The sequence below is a fragment of the Pygoscelis adeliae genome, unplaced genomic scaffold, assembly GCF_000699105.1.
Source record: "Pygoscelis adeliae isolate BGI_AS28 unplaced genomic scaffold, ASM69910v1 Scaffold241, whole genome shotgun sequence".
Lineage (NCBI taxonomy): Eukaryota > Metazoa > Chordata > Aves > Sphenisciformes > Spheniscidae > Pygoscelis > Pygoscelis adeliae.
In genome coordinates, this window is record NW_008824056.1 from 1305853 (window position 1) to 1327919 (window position 22067).

The 22067-nt window shown below is 36.8% G+C and overlaps 1 protein-coding gene across 1 annotated transcript; it reads left to right on the top strand.

Moving 5' to 3' along the window:
- The first annotated feature begins 512 nt into the window (after window positions 1-512).
- Window positions 513-19055, top strand: KPNA4 (karyopherin alpha 4 (importin alpha 3)). Its single transcript, XM_009333919.1, has 16 exons — window positions 513-569; window positions 1452-1541; window positions 1629-1658; window positions 1741-1793; window positions 3380-3475; window positions 3602-3687; window positions 7120-7206; window positions 8313-8482; window positions 8577-8621; window positions 9962-10093; window positions 10324-10452; window positions 12114-12218; window positions 13850-13921; window positions 14618-14780; window positions 15953-16047; window positions 17147-19055. Exons 1-16 carry the CDS (start codon window positions 528-530, stop codon window positions 17243-17245), a joined length of 1494 nt encoding a protein of 497 aa, XP_009332194.1. The 5' UTR covers window positions 513-527; the 3' UTR covers window positions 17246-19055.
- The last annotated feature ends 3012 nt before the right edge of the window (window positions 19056-22067 follow it).

Here is a 22067-nt window from a genome sequence, read left to right on the forward strand (position 1 = left end):
TAGGCAGTTGTGCTTGACTCTGACTTTATGGTTTTCAAGTTTACCAATATGCCTTTTTATAAAAGTGGCAGTTTTGGCTGTCTCGGGGGTTTTGGCTCATGCTCTCTCTACGTGTGTATGTTAAAAAAAGCCTTGAATCAAGAAAAGGTTATAAATGTTGGGCAAACTTTGTATGCTTTCTGTTAGTTTGCCATGGTGTTTATAATGCTTTTGGTGCTGTTTTATGCACAACTCCTTTCAATGTTGCCTTTTCTTAAAAGGCGTGTGTTGTTTATTCCCTGATTCTGTATACTCTTCTTCAACGTGAAGACCTAGGAGACTCTGTTTTGCTATGAAATAATAACAGGCAGAAATAATAGTTATCTCCATTTCCTGTTGGATTTCTACTTTTATAATGAAAATTAAATCTGGTGTGTAGAAGTACTGTTTGAAGTGCATGAACTTAAAGATAGTTCTGCAAGAACTTTTTAAATTACTTGGTCTAGATTCAGAACATAATATACTTTGATCTTGATTCTTTTCAGACTATGAGAAGACAAAGAAATGAAGTTGTTGTGGAGTTGAGAAAGGTGAGATGACCTAGCATTATTCTTACCAAATGGGATTTGGCTATGTTGGTATTTCAGTAAAATTTAAGAGTTTTTGCTAAAGGCTTAGAAAAAAATAAAAGTAGGTACTATTGTGTGTTCTTTCTGTAGTCCACCAAGAACACCATTGTTAAACTATCTATTTGTCTTTACTAATTCTGTGAAGGTACTTTGGTTTAGAAGTTCTAAATTTACCATACGTGGTACTAGAAGTTCCATAATTTTTGTCCTGAAAAACAGAATTTTATTTGTAATCTGTTGAAGGGAATAATTCTTGCTTCTCAGCTAGGTTTTTAATTTTAAAAACTTACAAAAAGCTTATTTGTTTCCTTTTAAAAAAGGATGTTCCTGCTAATCTGTAGACAGAAAGCTATTTTCTTTTCCAAAACAGTAGTTCAACGCACAAGTAAGAGTGGAAGAGTATATGTGTGAAGAATTGTTGGAAGAGTATATGTTTAGAATTCTTGGAAAACTAGCTCTTGAGAAAAGTCATCATAACTTGAATTATTTTACTTCTGGGATGAACAGAAAACTAGCCTCTGAGAATTGCCTTGTCTTGTTATAAATAATGACAAACAGGTTCTAATGTCAGTGTTGATGGGTGTGTGCACATGAAACTTCCAGCGAAAGTAGTTACTGCTGTAGATAAAGTTGGATGGAGGATTTTTCTATGAAGAAGTGATTTCTAAAATGTGCTTCTCTGTGCAGCCCTTTCCAACTTCTTAAATGTTGGAAACTTTAACAGTATCAATGAAAGCATGTTTATGATGCTTGTTTAAAACAGAAGCTTCTATTCCCTTCTTAACACCCCCCACACTCCCTAAATCAAAGTTTTAAAGGTATTAAATCACTTTTCTCTTTAAGAACAAGAGAGATGAGCATCTTCTAAAAAGGAGAAACGTTCCCCATGAAGATATCTGTGAAGATTCTGATATAGATGGTGACTTTAGAGTGGTAAGAATTAACTTAACTCTCAAGCATGTCTTTTTCTGTATTTAAAAGACATTCTAATTTCTAACTGCTTTTGTCTCTGTTTTCTAGCAAAACACTTCTTTGGAGGCAATAGTACAGGTAAAAAAAAATCTAATTGTTTGAACATTCTTCACGTCATGGTGATAAATATGTGAAAAGCCTAAATTCTCTTTTATTTTAGAATGCTTCAAGTGACAACCAGGGTATACAGCTGAGTGCTGTGCAGGCTGCAAGGTAAACACACTTTTCTCATATATACTATTTTTATTCTTATTTTCTCATGCTCTTAAATTCAGGAAATGTGTTCTAGCTTAACTAGAAAAAGCATGTCATTTACTGATTTTAAAAAAGTCCTATTTATCAAGTTTTCAAAAGATCAAAATACTTCGGTCTTTGAAGTGGTCAGGATTTCCATTATGGTATAAATAAGTACTAGAATTTATCTTAGTGCAATACTTGATGCTTCTCACAAGTAGAGTAAAATATATAATTAGCAGGACTATAAAGTCTTTAGCTTTAAATACAGAAAGAACTGGCATAATTCTAGTTTTGTCATGGATTAGGCCAGTAAAGCCACTTTTCGCTTTAAGAGGAATTCTGTGTAGTTGTGCGTATTCAAGAAATGATCCTAAAATACTCTTATGAACTTCGCTTGCATAAATTTAGTATTTAACTGCTATTTCATGAACTACTGGGTTTTTGTGGTGGTTGTAGCAGAAAGCTACAACTTTGTATTTGTTCACCCTCTGTGTTTGAGGGGGTTGATTCAAGTGCAAGGCAAGACTTCCAGACCAAAGAGAAGTCAGTTGAATTGGAAGTCACTTTGACTTTTGGGAGTTAATGTATTTGAAACTGATAGGGGAAGGAACAGTTTCTGTGCCCATTTCCATTGGGCAACTTGTCTTCATTAAAAGTTTCATCAACTCAGGGCAGCATCATGTAGAACACTCTATTTACTGTAGCTGATCTAAACAAGATTAGACTGAAGTACACTGAATTAAGCCTGATTTAAAATGAAATGGAAATGTCCATATGAATAGGCTGGCATATGAACAGATGACTATATATAATCTTTCTTCCCACTGCTAGTAAAAGTTCGGTGCGGCAGCCCAACTTGTCCCCTCCAAGAATCTTCCTTCATTCTCCTTAATTCCTTCGCTGCAGAAAGGTGAAGCTAAAGGGATTAAAAACTGAAACAAATTTGTACACTTCTGTTCTTTGCAGTAGTACTTTGTGGATCCTTGCTCGCTGACATTATATCCTTAGTAAAGAAGAAACAAGTTTCTGCCTTTCCTGTCAAAGCAGCCGGGATCTGTTTATCTCCCTTGTTGGGTGGAGGAGGAAGAAGCTGCAGGAGGGTGTAGCTGAATAACTCTAGTGATCTTTATTTTACTGGTTGGTAATAAAATTCAAAAGTAGTCAGAGAAAACATGGCAACTGAAACAGGCAATGAATGTAATGGCTTCAGTTTTTCAATAGTTCAGTAATTTTGTTTTTGGGGACTAGTTATTTTCGCTTGAGGTGGAGAAAACAAATCCTGCTTGGTCTTTGAGAGTATGAGAGAGAGACTGGGGAAAAAATTCCCAGCCCAGTAGGCAGTGCAGCACTGGAACACTTTGTCCACGGAGGTTGTTGGATCTCTCTGCTTGGAGGCTTCCAAAATTCAACTACAGGAAGCCATTACTGACCTGATCTAGTGTCAGCAATAATCCCACTTTCAGCAGAAGGTTGGACTAAACCTCCAGAAATCCTTTCCAGTCATGACTTCTCCTTCTGTGATTTGTCTGTTAAATCTTGTGTTTTCTCCTTTTCCTAAACAGAAAGCTGCTTTCCAGTGATCGCAATCCACCAATTGACGATCTAATAAAATCAGGAATATTACCTATTTTAGTGCACTGTCTTGAAAGAGATGACAAGTGAGTATTTCTAAAACTCAAAATGTTTAATTGTTGCAAGAATTCTCTGTATTTAGCTAATGTGCCTATAGCATCTGATTGGAAAACTCATGTTAGTCTTTTTTTTTTTTTCCCCTTACTTTGCAGTCCCTCTTTACAGTTTGAAGCTGCATGGGCTTTGACAAACATTGCCTCTGGAACCTCTGAACAAACACAGGCTGTAGTTCAATCTAGTAAGTCCAACAGTACTTGATCGTTGATAAAGCACGCACTGTAGGTTCCACAAAAATAAGATGATCTGAATGATACTGTAAAGAGCATCCACGCTCCTGTTTCTTTCTATCTCAAGCATGTTCACCAATCCACGTGTTAGGGTTGGTCCTTTGATGCGATAGCCAGGATGGTTGAAATTGAGTTGTCAATCACAGGCACATCGCTGAAGGACCTGCCCATGAAATCTCCTGCCAGATGTTCTACCTCTTCTCTGGCAAGCAGCATCAGTTGAAGCGCACGCCTGCTTTTGTTCTTCATTTTCTCAGAATTTAAATTCAGTTGGGTTTCCTAATGGTGAGTAATCTCTTCTGGAAACTCACGTTATTTTAGCAGAGCTGATATCTGCTGGTTTCCAGTTTTCAAACTTCAAAAAAAAACCCAAAACCAAAACAACCCCAAAAAAACCAAACAAAAAACCCAACAAAAAACTTGAAACAAAACCAACCAAAAAAACCCACCTTAAACTCTCATGGAGGGATTTCCTATCTTATTGTGAAGAGGGAGGAAAAGATATGGACCAAGTCCAGAGGGTGCCTGACATCAAACTCTTCCAAAATCAAGTTGAAGAAAAAATGCTGTCCTTCATATGTTGAGGAATCTGAAGCATGGAAAGGAATTGTTGTTGGACTTGGAATCTGAGTTGCCAAGCAAAGCAAACTTCCTTCTGTACTCTAAACGTGTCCTAAATCAAAGTAGTACTTCTGGCGGTAAAGCAGAACTAAGTAGAAATGTCTGCAGGCTTTTTGAATTGAGTGAATAAAACAGCAGAGCTTCTTGAGACCCATGGAACAATCAGACATACAGTAAAACAAGTTTTTGCCTAGAATTTAAGGAAAAAATCCACAAAACGTACATTACATGAGATACCAGTAGCTTCAATGGTTGGAATCAGTGTTGTATTGCAGTGCACGCTGCTGATACCATTAAACGTGCTGTGCTTCCAACAATGAAAAAACACGGAATTACGCTTGATCTTTTTTGTGTGTTTCCCCCACTGCAACCATCATGTATTGACTTCTTTTAGAACTACTTGGAACTTCTATTCATAAATGTAGTAAGTACAGTTTCTAAGATGTGTGGTGGTGTTTAAGTGTTAAAATGTCAATGTTTGTTACATACCTTCCATGACTGTTTCACTTCAGTGATCAAAGTAGATTGTTTCTTTTTCATTTAGTGCTAAGCAGTTACAGGCTTCTCACAAACCGCATTTGCTTTATATTTAGAAAAAAATACGTATTCAGAAGAAAGCTCTTAGCACAGTCTCTTCTCTGTTAAATGGTGGGTGTGTTTCAAAAATCTTTAACTGGAAAAATAAGTTAATTCTCCACAGCACATGTGAAGGAATTTAAGGCAGGTGACTTCAGCTTAAAGGATTTTTTTTTAATTGAATGTATGTTTTGAGATTGCTTTGGTTGCAAGATCAGTTGCCCTTTGCTTTTACAAACTCTCAGTGTTAAGAGCCTGTTAACTTTGATACAGCTTGGATTTGACCATTATAGTATGTATCTTTGCTAATACTTTTAACTTTCCTTTTTCTCATCCTCCTCCTCTTCCTTTCCCAGTTGCATCCTGAGTTTTCTTTTGGAAATCTAATTAACATATTTTCTGTCTCACACCTCTGATCTAGAACACTTCTTTTTATTTAAACCTGGCTTACTGATGGATTGAAGATGAGTGCCAAATATAGTAATTATTTCTTTCAGTGATGATCTCTGATTTAGCTAGGTCTGCGTGTTTGCACTATATTAGCCAATTTAATAGCTATAACATATGAAAGCGTGGTTTATTTCTTGTAATTATTTATTTCAATGAAAAAGATGGTCTGTTGTAATCTTTCCAGAAGTACTTATATGCTTGCTGGGGATGTTTTTTCTCCTTGCATACAGGCATTGTAAAATACCTTTATTTAGTAGGAAATAAGAAATCTGTTGTGATTTGTTACTTCTCTAGCAAAAAATGTTTTACATTGAGAAAGAGTCTAACTGAACATACCAGCCTCTCTTGAAATACGTGATCTAAAGTAAATGAGTGTTTCTTACACACTAAACTGTCATTAGCAAATCATGTAAGCAAGCAAGCACCTTAGTGCTGGGGATAAAAAAAAATAAGGATCACCTAAATGTGGTGCATGTAGAATGTGTTTGAAACATTGGTTTAGCTTTAGTTCTAAATATTGGGAGCATTCTCGTGTCTTGACACCAACATAGGGTAGAAAAGTAGCTGCCTTTAACGATTGTGGAGTTTTGTGTTGCCTTTCGAATACTTTCCTTACTGCTCTGTCAGTTGGCTTTTTTTGGCACATAGTGGTAGCATATGAAACAATCTTTTCTGCAGTGATCAGTTAGGTTATTCTGGTATGTTAGATAATGGGTCTCAAATTGAGTAGAGTCAAAACTTAGTGATATAAAAGGAGACTTCACATTGAGGAATGCATCTGTATTAGCTTCCAGGAGACCAAGATGACTAGATTCATAAAAACAGCTGCTGTTGCTGTACATGTACCTTCATAATGGTTATCAAAAGATACTGGACTGGATGATCTTAGAGGTCTTTTCCAACCTTAATGATTCTATGATTCTATGAATGCAGAGTTGGAAATATTAGGGAAAAGTACACAGTGACTTGGTGTTTTGTAGTACATCTGTATGGGCAGTAGGGGTTCTTTTGGTGCAGTTTACGTTGCATGTCTACTTGTGAATGCTCGATCAACCAGGTTTCCTCTTGGTAGAGCCACAGGTGAAGTTGTGCACAAACTGAAGCTCTGCACTGGCAATGTGTGCAGAAGATCCCTCAGTAGTTAGCTTTCTGCACATGCTAGGACCAGCAACTGGCACGTACTTCACTACTAGTAAAGATGTGATGGGGATATAGGGTACTGTAATTCAGTAAGATTGAAACAAGTTAAACCCCTGTACTTCCCTCATTCCTATGTTACCAGCCAATAATGTAGATGTCTACTTACTGACTCTTAAGTTGGCCAATTTGAATGGGTGAGGTTGGTCTTAAGCAGTTAATACTTTGCAGTTGGTTCTGATAGATAACTTAGCACAGAATTTCTAAATTCAATAAGTATAACTAAATTTGGAGTCCTGACAAGCATCAGTAAACTTGTGACACTTACAAACAAATTAAATGTCAGGTTATTTTAAGAATTGCTTTCATAATATTCTGAAATGTGGGCTCTATAAGAAAGTGCAATGAAGGAAGAATTGTTACAGTGTATTTTATTTCAGTATCATCTGGGAAATTAGTAAAGTTTTGACTGATATGTAAACAGGAGAAAAATTTCTATGCAGTACTGAAATTTTATTTAAGAGCTAATTATGTGAACTATTTTGTCTTTTGAGATGTATTTCTTAACAACTGCATGGGGTTTTGTTTGTATCTTTCAGATGCTGTGCCACTTTTTCTGAGACTGCTGCATTCACCTCATCAAAATGTTTGTGAGCAAGCTGTGTGGGCTTTAGGAAATATCATAGGTTTGTGTTACTCCTGCCACTAAAAACTTCTAAGTTCCTTTTGGTATTGAATGAATAAACTAATAGGATTTTGTGTGTTAGAACTTGGAGATGTTCAGCTGAGAGACAAAAGGCAGCTGTTAGACTGGCAATTACCCTGTTCTTACTTATTCCTGTTTTCTCTATTGTGTGTTGATGGTGTGCACCCAAAAACACATGCCTAAACACTTTCTTTCGAGGTACAGGAAAAGGAATTACTGGCAAACAGACATGCAGATTGTTAAAATAAAAACTGTTTTGCATTGAGTTCTGAAATTTTGCCTGAGCTTTACATACGTTGTGTTGAATTCTAGATAAGTTGTGATCATTTGATCTTTCATTTGATTTTTCCTCTTCTTGTGCAAGCATTAGCTTTGTGGTTTACAGCCCTGACTGTTTGTAGTGCTTGAGGACTAATACCAGTCCTGACATACTGCGATTTCTACAATCTGATATTTTAGAAATGTCTAGTCCTTCTTAAGAAGCAAACTAACAAAATCCATGGTATTGTAACTGAAGCTGTTAGTGATATGTGTGCAGTACAAGTCATGTGCTGCTTTTGAGGCAACAGTAGTGATACCTGGGCGGTGACGAAAGTCTATTTATCTTTCAGATATGAAGGTGACAATATCTGTTTTCAGGCAATTTTCAACTACTCTTGGGATGTTTTAGTATTGATTTATAACCTTTGTGAAGGGATCTTCAGGAATACATTGGGCTATCAACTATTCTCGGTGGTTTGGCATTGTCTACCACCCCTTTTCCCTTGTCAACCACACCCCAGCCTGTATGTCTGCTATAAATTATGAAACACTTTTCTGTTAAGAATGTAGCTGTTTCTAATGAGTAGTTCAAAATAAAGCCATTAGGCAGGCAGCCACAGGTCCTACTAAAGCTTTATATAAGTGTCTTTATGATGTATCTACATAGATATGTATCTATATATGTATTTATATGCATCTTTCCAAGGCCCATATTCTTCAACTTTGTATGTGTTTTAAATAACTGAAGTTTTGTGTAGAAATCAGACTTGTTGTGAATGGCATGGAATGATCTTTGTCTTCGTAATTCTTTGATGTCTCAAACAGGTGACGGACCCCAGTGTAGAGATTATGTTATTAGTCTTGGAGTAGTGAAACCACTGCTGTCCTTCATCAGCCCATCTATTCCCATAACTTTCTTAAGAAATGTTACTTGGGTCATGGTCAACTTGTGCCGTCACAAAGATCCTCCTCCGCCGATGGAAACCATTCAGGAGGTGACTGAATTACTCACTGTTCAGTGTAACTAAACTGAAGTTGAGTATCTGTCTGCCTTAAAAATAACTGTCAGATGCTTCTCTTCCTCCTTAGATCCTTCCAGCGCTCTGTGTTTTAATTCACCACACAGATGTAAATGTAAGTAACACCACTTAGACCTAGTTTTGTGTTCTGGTATAGGTTTTTAGCTGAAGTATAAAGCTTGTCGTAATTAATTTTCTTTAAAAAAAAAATCTGTGGTGTTCTCTTTCATTATGGCAAACTTGTTAAAACAAGTTTCTCATTATGGCAAACTTTTAACTGCTTATTTTTAAGTATCAGTTATGATTTTTGCCTGGTATTTCTCTGTATCTTTGCAAGTGCTTATTTGCATGTACTTTCCCTATACTTAAAATGCAGTTTCAGTTGTATTTCTACGAACATTCATTTACACATAAATACAGGATTTTTTTGACTAGTACTTAAGTTTGAGATTGTAATGAAAATCAGTGTAAATGAAAGAAAAATTAGTGTCTGCTGCATATGTAAAATGATAGCTTTAGATGTAACTTCTGAGACATTAAATATGAACATCAGGTTATTTTAATAGTGAGGTAAACGAGAGAGACTACTGAAATTATGAAACAGGTCAGCTTTTTGCCTAAACATAAGTCAGAATTGTTTAAGATTAATTCTTTGATTCCTGGGGAAGTTGCAGCTCAGTTGTCTAAGTTAATGGCAACAGTGCTTTACCAAGATGTTTGAATGTATTAACTAAAGTTTGCATAGCAATTATACTATTTAATTTCTTGTATATAAGCAGGTGAAATTAAGCTTATTTGAATTTCTTGAAATGGCTGTATTTGTCAATCAGTCAAGAGTTGTCAGCTCACTCAGTTTTTTTGTAAGCTGTCACTTGAAATGTTCAGATTTACTGCTATTTAAATTGGCTTTTCTGTGTGGTCCTCTGCACACACACACAGGAAATTCAGTCTTGAGTGCTGCTGCACCTGATGTTAAAAAAAATTCAAAGCTTTTCTTAAATTTTGTGGTGGAATGCCAAGAAAAAAATAACTTGATGCCATATGATGGGCAGTTAATTGGTTTGAGAGTGCCAAATGCCCATAGTTTAATATTTGCCTAGGACTTTATCTTCCTTCCAGGGGTGAGTCTTTCATACCTCACATTGTCTACCAGTACATCATGAAAAGAGCAGATATAGTTGAATTGCTTTTATTATATCCTTCAGAATTTAGAGCTGTAGTTAGCAGTTTAGCTGTTTTTTTAATCCCTGTATTCTTTCAAGCTAGAACGGGTTGAACAGCAGTTGTATTTCAGACTTCTATAGAGTAGGAATGTATGAAGTTTGTAAAACAAAGTGGGGTTTTGCTGTATTGCATCAATTCTGGCTTCACAGAGAATTGTTTTATGTTTTAATTATTTTTTGTAAGACTTGTGATATTTCTGTACTATTTACAAATAAATGTTTTTACTGTTAGATATTGGTAGATACAGTCTGGGCGCTCTCATATCTAACGGATGCTGGCAATGAACAGATCCAGATGGTGATAGACTCCGGAATAGTCCCTCATTTGGTTCCTCTTCTCAGTCATCAAGAAGTTAAAGTGCAAGTAAGCTTGGATAACTTTAAGGAAGTGTTGCTCAAAATGCAATAGTAGAGAAAGTAGCTGGTTTCTTTTTATAGTTCATGTTGATGTTTAAAGAGTACTTTTTTCCTGTGTGGTATAGCATTTGCATAAAACCTTTTGCTTTTTTAACTGTTACTGTTTGAAAGTATGTGCTCAACTAGAAAAATCTTTGATAAAAAGAACTCTTCTTTAAAGAAAGTGTTTTGTTTCAGACTGCTGCACTGAGAGCTGTAGGAAACATTGTCACCGGCACTGATGAACAGACACAGGTAGTTCTGAATTGTGAAGCTCTTTCACATTTTCCAGCACTTCTGACACATCCCAAAGAAAAAATTAATAAGGTAAGTAACTGCAGAGATTGCACTCGATCGTAACTTTTTTTATATTTGGCTTAGCTGTTTTGGATTCCACATAATGTAGTGTGGTAGAGATTTGAGTAATTGACTACGTATACCAGTTTATGGCAAGAGCTGGCAGGGTGCTGAAATGTTTTTTGAAGTTAACATCTGTAGAAAAATCTCTAGGGAGCTGCAAACTTGTACTTGACAAGAATGTTGTTTCCTGGTTCTTCAAATTGAATTTTTATGAAATTAAAGCTTTATCTTGTAATTCTGGCGGCTGACTTAAACGTTAGAGTTCTTGATATGTGAAATGTCACTTTAATTAAACTGACTCTCTCGGAAATGATGAAATAGAGATAATTGGATGTCTCTCTGAACGGAGTGTGTGTGATAAATGGAATTTCAACCAAGTCAAACTGGGGGTGGGGGGTGGGGAACGTGTGTGTGCGTGCATGTATAGAAAAGGCTTTAAACGGGGGCACTGATAATGCAGTGCTGATTCCGGAGTGCATCTGAGGCATGTTGTTAAGTTCTCGGGTGCCACTTTACAACATCGCCAATGATTAAAGCCCAAAACAAGCCCACCAAGACAAGCCTAGGCATCCTAAATCTCTAACAGGTTCATTAATGAAAGTGATCCTGTGATCTGATCTGAGAGACTCAGTTGAATGAAATGTGAGAATTTCTGAATCTCATGTTGAGAGAAATACTAATCTAAGAAGTTGTCCTGACAGGTAAGTTGAGAGGAGAAGGGAATTGAGGAGTGATGGAGGGTTTCTAGGAAGGGAGAAATTTCTCAACTGTAAGATTAAAAAACATTGATACTCTGAATATACTTAAAATTTTATGTGAGACTGTGTTCGTTATTTCTTGACTAAAGTATAGATTCCCACTTAAAAAGGGGGAGTGGGAGGCTCTTGATCCTTGTTTAACATAAGAATCCAGATACAGTCTTCAGCTTAGTTCAGAATTTCAACTGTTCAGGACTGGGAGGGCCTACTGGGGAAAAGATCTCTCTTACACACTTTCCTAGGCACCTGCTGTTGGTTATTGCTGGAAGGAGGCAGTCCTGGGCTTATGGACAGAGTGATCATAAAGGGTCACATAACTTTACAGTATTCTTGAAAAGCAAGCGTTTAAGTAATAGGTGTTGCACTTTCTTGATGATTGACACTAAGAAGAGAAGCATTATGAAGCAGGTAAAGAACATACTGTCTTCTACCACTTGTGTCTGGAAAACGTGATGCATTTTGGAGCTCATCTGATCATCGGCTGAAAACTGCTGTAGCATTCATTCTCAGTAATGGAATCAATTATGAGTGCTCATTTTGTAGCCTTGTGACTTGTCTCCAAATAATTTTTCCTTTTAATCTGTGGATTTGGAGTATTTGGTTGTAACTTGGTAACAATGAAAGACTGAAGTCTTGTGGAGTCTCCTAAGGCGAGACTGTCTGCTTTGTTACCTGTGTGTCTAGCCTACTTACTAGGAATTCATCTACGTACAATCAAACTGATAGAATACTTGATTGTATTTAAGATTGACTAGTGTATGAATTGCAGATCTAAAAATGTGAATGTATAAGATCTTGCTGGAGTGGAAATAAGATATGATATGGAAGACTATACAAATTAGTAATTTCTCACATCCTTTTATTTTGCAGGAAGCAGTGTGGTTCCTATCTAACATCACTGCCGGAAATCAGCAGCAAGTTCAGGCAGTAATAGATGCAAACCTTGTTCCAATGATAATACATCTTCTAGATAAGGTTAGATAACAAGAGGGATTTAACAGTTTGTTTCCTTAATTGGGGAAAGTGACATTGAATTCCTTGCTTCATGTTTTACATAATGCTGTAAACGTGGGGGGCAGGGGTAAACTATATCCTTGAGCATTTTTCGTATGTTGCAAGGTAAAATACATTAATGTTATTCTTTTGTGAAGTGCTATGAGATGATGAGTTCCAAGTGTACTGGGGAAAGGAAGCAGATCGGGGAAGCTCCTTCTCAGGTCCTTCTAAATCTCATTTAAATTATTTTTCTCACTCTGTAAACAACGGGGGTAGAATTCTTTATTCTCATATGTAGTGTGAAGAGGTTTGGATGGGAACAGCATTGAGTTAGTTCCCAGCATTTTGCCAAAGCTTAAGGACTTCATCCGTTTCTCCCCACGTTATCTGGAAACATAACAAAGTGCTCAAAGGTGTCATTTATTAACCTGTTTGTGTTATGCATTTAGTCTGAGAGTACTTCAAGTAATGATCCTGTGACACTAGATTATGGACTGGGGTTGTTTAAAAAAATAAAAAAGAGATGGGACAAGTAAAACTGCATCAACAAAAAATAGGTGTCCATAGAAAATAATCGTAGCTTCTGTGTGTTCAGAGTTTTCCCATAGAAAAACAATGTGCTGTATGCTTCTTTTCAATAATAGATGAAACTTGAGATGAATGCTTTTATTACCTTTTTTTATTAAAGTCAAGTGGTTGCTCGCAAACGCTTCTGGAATGCTTCTCTCATGCTTTTTCACAAAGCCTCTCATTGCTTGTTGACTAGTAGAGGTTGAATGCTAATGGATCATCATTTGGGATTTCAAATACCTGTATTCCTTTTCAGTTGTTGGGCGTTAGTGTCTTTTAAAACATTAGTTTCCAAACCATGTTGTGCTCCCAAGGATCTGCCTTGTGACAAAGAAGGGTAGCTAAAAGCATGTTTTTAAATGGGAACAGTACAACATTTCTATCTTTCAAACTTTTCCTATTCTTTGCTATACTCATGACTTGATTTTTCTTTCCTGAAGTTTGGAAGGAGGTCAGAAATACCAACCTTACGATGTGTTCAGCCATGACGAAGATGCAATGTCTTGCTTCAGTGTGGAGGCTGGGGTTGAGACTGAAGAAATACTTGTCTTTCCCCTAAGTAACATATAGCTGTTCACAAATAGTTCTGTTAACTGCCAATTTATTGATCACTGAGAAAAGAGTTGGAGACCTTTCTCTTTAAATTTAGTAAGCAGACTTGAGTTGACAAACTTCAGAGGCAGTTGCAGTTATAGTACGTACAGTGGTTTATCAAAATTGACACTGCTTATCTCTCACTGTAATACATGACAGCTGTTGATAAGAAGTGTGGGAGAGTGTAGTACTACAGTTTTTATTTACTTTGATGCAAACAAATTTCCCTTCCTCTGGAAGATCGATTTAAAAACATGGTTGCAGGGAAGGGATGAACACTGAGTAGACTCAAACATCTACAGGATTTGTTAGTTACTTTCCCTGCTTAGTGAAAACTGATATAGGGATACCATGCAGAATGGACTGTAACAAATACAAGCTTTTACTAGAATACTACATAATATAAAAACTGGAATGATTATTTCTATTTATGGTTGTACTTTTAGGGTGACTTTGGTACTCAGAAAGAAGCTGCCTGGGCAATAAGCAACTTAACGATCAGCGGAAGAAAAGACCAAGTGAGTCAAACCTTAAGAAAAGGTCCATTATCTTTCCTGGGTGCATTTGAGAGAGTACATCAGCTGATTGGTTTAGACTTCTTCTGTGCCAGGATTATGAATGTCTGGATTCTTCCCCTGTTCAGGAACTCTTCCCTTTTCCATAAGGGATTTGAGAGTGAACTTCAGTTGCTGTTTCTGGAATGACCTGAGATTAAGAGTATCAGTGGCGACTGGATGGAAGCTCTTGTAGCTATGAATGACTGCATTCAGGCTCTGATGAGATTCTTGGTCATTTGATGTCTCTATCTTTCTAGTTTTTTCCCCTCCTATGGATAAGAGTGTCATAATGATAGTAGCCATTGAGTAGAAATATGCTAATTTCTTGTAAACTCAGAATATTATATTTGTGGCAGGGTTGGGGTGGTGGTGTCATTCTTCAAATGAGGTTGAAACTCCTTGTCTAATACTGAAAAATTCACAGTATCTGCTACTTGTGTGTTCTAGACTTGAAATATATTTGTAACGTAATTCATAAATGTTACTTTTTTCTGCTCTAAACCAAGAATTTTTGAAAGTGACTGCTACAGAATACTCTTACCTTGTCGGGTAACTTTGAGTACTTTGACTTCATTAAAATTGTTTGCATGTGTGCTTGTGGTGCATTTTTTGCTTCTGTCACACTCCTGATTTAACTATTTGCTTTTTTCCCCTTAGGTGGCATACTTAATTCAACAAAATGTAATTCCTCCCTTTTGCAACTTGCTGACAGTAAAAGATGCACAAGTTGTGCAAGTGGTTCTGGATGGACTAAGTAATATATTAAAAATGGCTGAAGATGAAGCGGAAACCATAGCCAATCTTATAGAAGAGTGTGGAGGTATGATGCTTAATATTTTGATACTGTTTTTTCAGAAATTGATGGTTTGGCTTCCTATGACATGTATATGCTGTTGGCTTTATTGTGTGTTGGCACAGATGTTTTAAGCAAACCTTTTTTTAAAAGTGACCTTTTCATGCCTACTGGGTGAATATACTTAGCTTTTCCTAACTGATTAAGTTCATGATCAAGTAAAATGTGGAGGAGCTGGATAATGGCAATAAAGTTTGTTAGGTGCCAGTTTTCTAACAGTCTGGTATACTTGACAAATTAGTTTCTGTTAATGTAGGGATGATATGCTTACCTTAATCATGCACAAGTCATGTCCAGGTGAATTGGGGGCGGGGGTGGAATCTACATACAATGGTTGCAGAAATATGATCGCTTTAATTTCCTAGTGGCTTTCAGACTTTCCCTGTATTGGTTGCTATTTAAGTTGACTAAAACTCTTCAAGGGTGAAAGAATAGTGATATTAAATTGGGCACAGGTAAAAAACTGTAGGATTTCATTAACTTAGAGTTGAATAGTCTTTAAAATACAAAATCTTGAGGGGTGGGGGAGAACCTTAATTGATTGGTGATGGTGGGGGAGGGAGAAAAGACGTGTTCATGCCTAAAGCTCTGCCTGTCAGAATTTCAAAAATATTTGAATGTATGCTCTACTCATGTCTGCCAATAACTTATACTGTACTGGAGCTACTTGCTCTATAATCAAGCTACAGATCAGTAACTGATAGCATGTGTGCCACCAATAGTATGTGGATTTGAAATGTCACAGCTTGGGGCTACTACACCAGGTGCTGAAAAGATGCTTTTGTGGAAAGGGAGTCTGTGTCCTAGTGTTTGGCGCTTGCCATATTTCCACAGATTAGCTTAACCACTCATAGCAAGAACAGAAGGGAAGCACTATCGTTGCTGGAATTGACCTTTTATACAATTTTTTTTTTTTGTCATGGTATGTATTTCTCAATCTTTAACATATTTTCTCAAATCTCTAAGAAGCTTCTTGCTTTAAGCATGTCAAATGAGTTTAACGGCATCTTATTCTTAGTCATCTTGTTCCTAGATTTGTTTTTTTAATTACTTTGTATGATGAGGCCTTAAGGAAAGGGAGGTTGTTTTGCCTGAACTTAGTATTTTAACTCTATTATGTTTTTGTATATTTATTGTAGGCCTGGAGAAAATTGAACAGCTACAAAATCATGAAAATGAAGACATCTACAAACTGGCTTATGAGATCATTGATCAGTTCTTCTCTTCAGATGATGTAAGTGTGCAGTCTGTTTTTGTAGATTGTTTGTTTATGGTTCGCAATACAGGCAACAGCTCTAAAGCCTGCTCTGACATTTGTTTGGTTTTTCAGTGAAGAATGAGCCCTTATTTGAACCTGTTGCATACCTTACCGTTCTTCATGAAGTATCTAAAGACCTGATGCCTAACTTAACCCTCATCTCTAGGGATTAAAATACTGCGCTTTGAATAGTTCTCTTAACTGTCAGCTTCTGACTAAGCTTGACATCTCACATTTGATAAGCTCCCAGCTGACTAGAGTACCGAATCTGAGATTCTGCTTCTTAAGAAACAAACTATTTTGAATATTTTAGTAATTTCAGAGGTAGGATGTGCTGATCAAGACTGTTGTTTTCAGTTTAAACATAAAGCAAAGGAAGGTTTTAGATTTGTATGCACTTTAAATCATAGAAGTTAATTGCATATAAGGGAAATGCAATCATGTCAGTCTGTGTCATGGAGTGAGAGGGTTTTCTACTTGGTTGAAGAACTTTTGGGAGCGGATTACTGCAAAAATGGTAGAGCTCAGTTGCATTCATGCCCTACTGTCCACGTAGAAGTTTTTGTGCTAGAGTTTCACTTTTTATGTGAACAATAAGATGCAAGTCTTGTTTAGCAAGTCAAATTTTGCATATACAGCAGGACTTGGAGTTTAATCTAGTGTCAATTTGGTAACCTGTATACTACCTATTTAAATTGAAACCACAGTTTTGGCTTAATCCTTACTTGATTTAATGGTATTGGTCTTCTCTTAAGAACGGTGACAGTTTATAAGCTGGCAATAAGGATGAGGGATGCATGACTGACAGAATGCTTTCCAGGAGTGAAAACTGCATAAACAAGAGAGACTATTTGGTGCCATGTAGCCTACCTACTAAATACAAGCTAAAACAATTCAGCCTAAATTACTTTGTCAGTATAGCGCTCTTACTAAGTTGGGGGAGAACAATGGCAAGACTTGATGCAAGGGAAGTACGTTAGGTGAAGAGAGAGATGCTCTTTAGGATTGTCTGGCTCCTTTTTAGTGAGGCTTTTGTCTTTCTATTCCTACTCATGATGTTCTCGTTCTGTTACAGATTGATGAAGATCCTAGCCTTGTTCCAGAAGCAATACAAGGCGGAACATTTGGTTTCAATTCATCTGCCAATGTACCAGCAGAAGGGTTCCAGTTTTAGAGTGATATTTTGGAAGTTAGGTACAATGCAGCACTGAATAAAAAAAAAGGTTTGATCCATCAATCTTGGCTCATGGGATCCGCTGCTGCATTAAATCGGGAAAGAAAATGTGAAGATTTCATTTGGAATCACAGAAAAGCCCAAATGAAGTCAAGATGGCGAGTGGGTGCGAGTGAGAATGAGTGGCAAAATGTAATGAAAAACTTCACACTGAATGCTTATTTAGATTGTTCAAAGAAAAAGGGCTACAGGTCAAAGATCTTCAGTGCCTGAGAAGGAACAATGACTTACTAGAGCAATTGGGGGGAAATGCAGTACTATCATCATCAAGCCTTGTAAGCATAAGAGAATAGGATGCCCATATAAGTCCAAGGAGAATGAGCCCAGGCCTTGCTATGAAGCACCGTGTGAATGGACAACATTGAATGAATGTCTGGACTCGATGCTGTGGAGCCAGGCTCATGTTTCAAATACGGGGCTCTTCAGTCCTGAAGCAGGCTCCTAGTCCTGGAGTGGCGTGTGTACGAGAGTATGGTTGTGATGCTGTATGTGAACGCATGCAAGCTTGATTCGCCTTCAGGGGGCTGATAACAAACCTAGTAAATCATCAAAATGAGTTCATAAGTGTTAACTTACACTGGACACAAAAACAAAGACCGGTTTAGCAGCAGACTCTGGTTTACTCCTGCAGCCTGTGTTTCTTTTTTGTTTTTTTCCCTCTTATTTTTCTTTTAGTTATTTCTAATTTCTTTCCTGTATGGCTTATTAGTTGTTTGTAAAGTCAGAATTTCAGGAAGGCTTCCCTGTGCATTTGCACCAGATGAATGTTTGATGTTATGAAAAGCTTTCCATATCATCAAAACTAATTTGTAGATTTTTGCATGAAAAAAATCATACATTTCCCTTCAAATAGACTGTGTTGCAGTACACAAGTTGCCATAATAGTAGAAAGCAGTAAAATGTGGTAATAAAATCTCATCCTTTTCATTTTCAAAGATAACATGAAGACCTTTGCATGTGGTAATCTACGGCATAGTTCATTTTTAGATTTTGTTGAGTCCTGTAACCAAATGTTTCCGTTGTGGTAGAATACCGTGCTGTGTTTCAATGTTACTTGTTTTCAAACTTTGTTTTCTATGAAAATGATATGGAAACTTCTAAAAATGAAATTTGGTGCATATGTACTGCCGAATAAAGACCGAAAAAGAGGTGTGAATAGATGTACAAATCAAGTCATGGTTTGAACACCTTTAATATGCCTAATCCAATTGTTTTAGACTCTTTTTATCTTAGATGTAGGCAGCCATGAACAATCTATTTTGAGCCACTTTAGAGAGAAAACTTTGTATTTTTAAAACTTGCACAAAAAGGATGCAAGTGTTTTTATAATTGGAGTAATACCTCAGTTTTGAGGTTCTGCACACTAAATTAAAGGTGACATTACAAATTTGTACAAAATGAACTCTTTATAAGGTGGCTCATTGTAGGAAATGCTGTGCCTTCCCCTTTGAGCACAAGTGTTGCATGAACAACAGTTTGCTATAATAAAACATACCAGATTAGCCACCATTAGCATCTATATCTACCTTGTGTTTTAAAATCAACTGGTAATTCTGAAACACTGTAGAATGGATAAAGATTATTTTGTGATCATAACTCTTTGTTGGACTAGAGTATTTTTGCAGCATTCCTTGTCATCAGAAACATGGTTAAAGTTTAAAACTAGAAGCAGCGGAAACTAGCTTGTGAAATTTATCCAAGTAGAGTGCAGGCTAGGCTGTCTTGGGGAAATAAACATTAAAACTTGCAACTGTTGTATTTGGTGTGTCTTTGTATATACACTCCATTTTTCACCAAAATGCAAAGATCGTCATTTGGAGAAAGTTACAGTGAGATTTCTGAATCTCTTGTCTCTTAACTGCCAAGCGTCAGTGTCGTGTGGAATGTTACGTAGGCTTGAGGTAAAGAACTATTTTGGTATAAATATTAAGAAACAACTAATTTAACTACATAGTATGTCTTCACTAAACAAATCAGGGCTGTTTTCATGTAAAATGTAGGGAACCCTTAGAGGAGGTAAAATGCTTAAACTGGTGTTTTTAAGGAAGTTGCAATGCCATAAGTAAAACTATACTCCTTACTAACTTCACACTAAAATATTTTTGTGAAGGATGTACTGTAGAAAATTGCTTAGTTGTTAGAATCCTTTCTTGTTGGGGTAAGGGGAGAACCGATGTTTGTAGCAACTTTGATGTTTCCAAAACAAAAAACCCCCAAAACATTATGGCAAGGTCTGCATTTACTGCCAGTAAATGCTTCTTTTTGGCACTTTCCCTGATGTGATATACTTACAGAGAATTACCTTAAGCCAGTGCTGTTATAGCTGCAGCCTGTACTTTCTTACATGGTTAGTGGTGGTGGATTGTTGGTTTTGGTTTTTGGTGGGTTTTTTAAGTGGAAAATTCTCTTCACCTGCTTCACAGCAGATCCTGTCACTATTCTGTTATGTTACCAAAATATGGAAAGCTTAAACAATTCAGCATCCACAGGGTGGCAGTATTCGGAGTTCTTGAGGAGCAAAACTGAAGCCAGTTTGTCCAATGCCTTTTTTCCCAGAAGTTGCAGTTTGAGGTAATGTAATTAATTACATTGCTGGGGAAAGGGGATTTGTTTGGGAGGCTTGTGATACAAACAAGAAATAACTTAAAAGACTTACTTTAGGACTACTAATCAGATTATTAAGACTTCAGAAAGTAAGAAGGCAGAGTTAGTTACAGGTACAACCTTGCATTGCTGCAATGGAAGCCACAGACACATTTTCTGCGTATGTGTGAAGATTAATAAATTTTAGCCTCTGACTTTATTGAGCAGTGGAATTAGGTTGTCGACAGAAGCAGCTCAGACATTTCCCTTTCAACATTAAAGCTGTGACATTGAGTGTACTTTTCAAGCTGTTTGGTAGCAGAACACTGCTCTGTGATATTTAGATTGTTTGTAACCATGCAGATGGTAGCTCTGTGGTCACTGTTCTTCAATTCTAATAAAAATAACCAAAGATGCGGAGGTGAGGTGGTATGTTAATCTACTCTTTTGGGATTTTGAAGTAGAAAATTAGCTTTTCAGCTGAGTTTAGGGTAGCAGATACCTAGAAAAAGACCTTTAAGATATTAAAAGGACAAAAGTTAATCCATAGTATAAGCTATTCCAGGTAGGATTTTTATTCCAAGGAGCAGCATTGTTGGACCAAATTGGAATTTTAGGATCTTAGGGTCGGATTAGCTGATTTAGCTAGGACGAGTAGTTCTGCAGAGGGAAGAATAGTATGCTGAATCAAAAGGGATAGCTTGAGAGAAGTTGACCCTGTTTCTTTCTCTCCCACTACTGGAAGTGGAATAGCCCCTGATTGTGTGAGGCCTTTCAGCATAGGAGAGCCATTTGCTGGATGCATGGAACCTTGAACAGAGACATACCTTTCATCTTTCTTCACAGAATGGTATCTTCACAGAATGATATCTTCTGGTGGATCACGAGCAATCCCAGTAAGTTGATTACTTTTGCTGTTTTGGTAGAGGAACAGGCTAGTCTGACTGTTAAAAAACAGTAATTTCTGGATAGTGTGTTAAGATAGCTAAGCAACTTCAAAGGGTTTCAAGTAAAATGAAATGCTGGCTAAGGCAACTTAGCCAGCCCCGAGCAAGAGAACCTGATGACTTCTGTGTAACCAGGGCTTTGCTCTTACACAATTTCAAAAGCCTAAGGAAAACAGTGGATGTGCCAGGAAGAAAGAGGGGTGACTTTCTTCTGCTTGAAAGTGAAGAAATGTGTATGTATTTGTTAACAACTCCTCCTATCGTACAGTATGTTGCATAAATTACCAAATTAATTTTGCTGCTTTATAATTAAGAATGTCTTCATATTAATACTTGTAGACTCTTTACCACTTTTAACTATAAATGTTTCCTCAACTATGCATGTCACCAAATTACTGGCAGGGATGCTGATCACAAGGCTGGGAACAATTACAGAAGTCCTGCATCTGGATCAAATAGATGTTATGAAAAGAAACTTAGTAGCAGAAAATGTGTAAAGGTTACAAACTCTTCCTAATAGTAACTTCTAGCTACTGCCAGAGTGAAACTCAGAAGGCACACAGAATTAATGGAAAGAGTTAATATTGCTTCAATACCTACAGAAAAGTGACCGGAAACTTAATTTCCGTAAAGAAATTCCCATTTTTTGCTTGTAAATCCCTTGAAATGGGGGTCCTGGATTTATTCTGCTGGTTTGGTGTGCTCCAAAGCTGAGGAAAACAGTTTTCTTCAGGCTGTCATTAAAACTGTCATATGTAAATACCTTTGATATACTTTCAGTGTTGTTTTATAGAAATTTAAAAGCTACTATCACTAGGAAATGACAAACGTGGGAAACTTAAAATGCCAGCTATTGGTAAACGCATTATGGAAGTTTTGTAATTTGAGGGAAAGGCAGATGGTCAGTAGTCAGACTTCATATCAGCAACCCCAGATCATGGTATGAAGCAAGTGTTTCATTCCTATAACGGCAGTTTTTCAGATTAAATGTTGCTTCATCTTGAATTCTTAATTCTTCTAAGTACATAAAACTGAGTATAAAACAACATATGTTCTTACTCTGAACACCAGTTATTTATATTGTAAATTATTGTCAAAAGCTCCCTTGTTTGGTCTTCTGCTTCTGTAACTTTTCCTTAAGACTGTCCTGGTGTGTAGGGGGGAAAGGATTATAACATTTTTTTTAATTCTGTATTATGTAGTGCAGGTACCCCAGAAACAAAACTGCTCCC

Excerpts from the sequence above, each read along its gene's own strand:
- KPNA4 (XM_009333919.1), top strand. The coding sequence starts at position 528 with ATGAGAAGACAAAGAAATGAAGTTGTTGTGGAGTTGAGAAAG. Across the intron at positions 1,794-3,379 it reads AGTGCTGTGCAGGCTGCAAG|AAAGCTGCTTTCCAGTGATC; the intron begins GTAAACACACTT and ends TTTCCTAAACAG. Across the intron at positions 3,476-3,601 it reads TGTCTTGAAAGAGATGACAA|TCCCTCTTTACAGTTTGAAG; the intron begins GTGAGTATTTCT and ends CTTACTTTGCAG.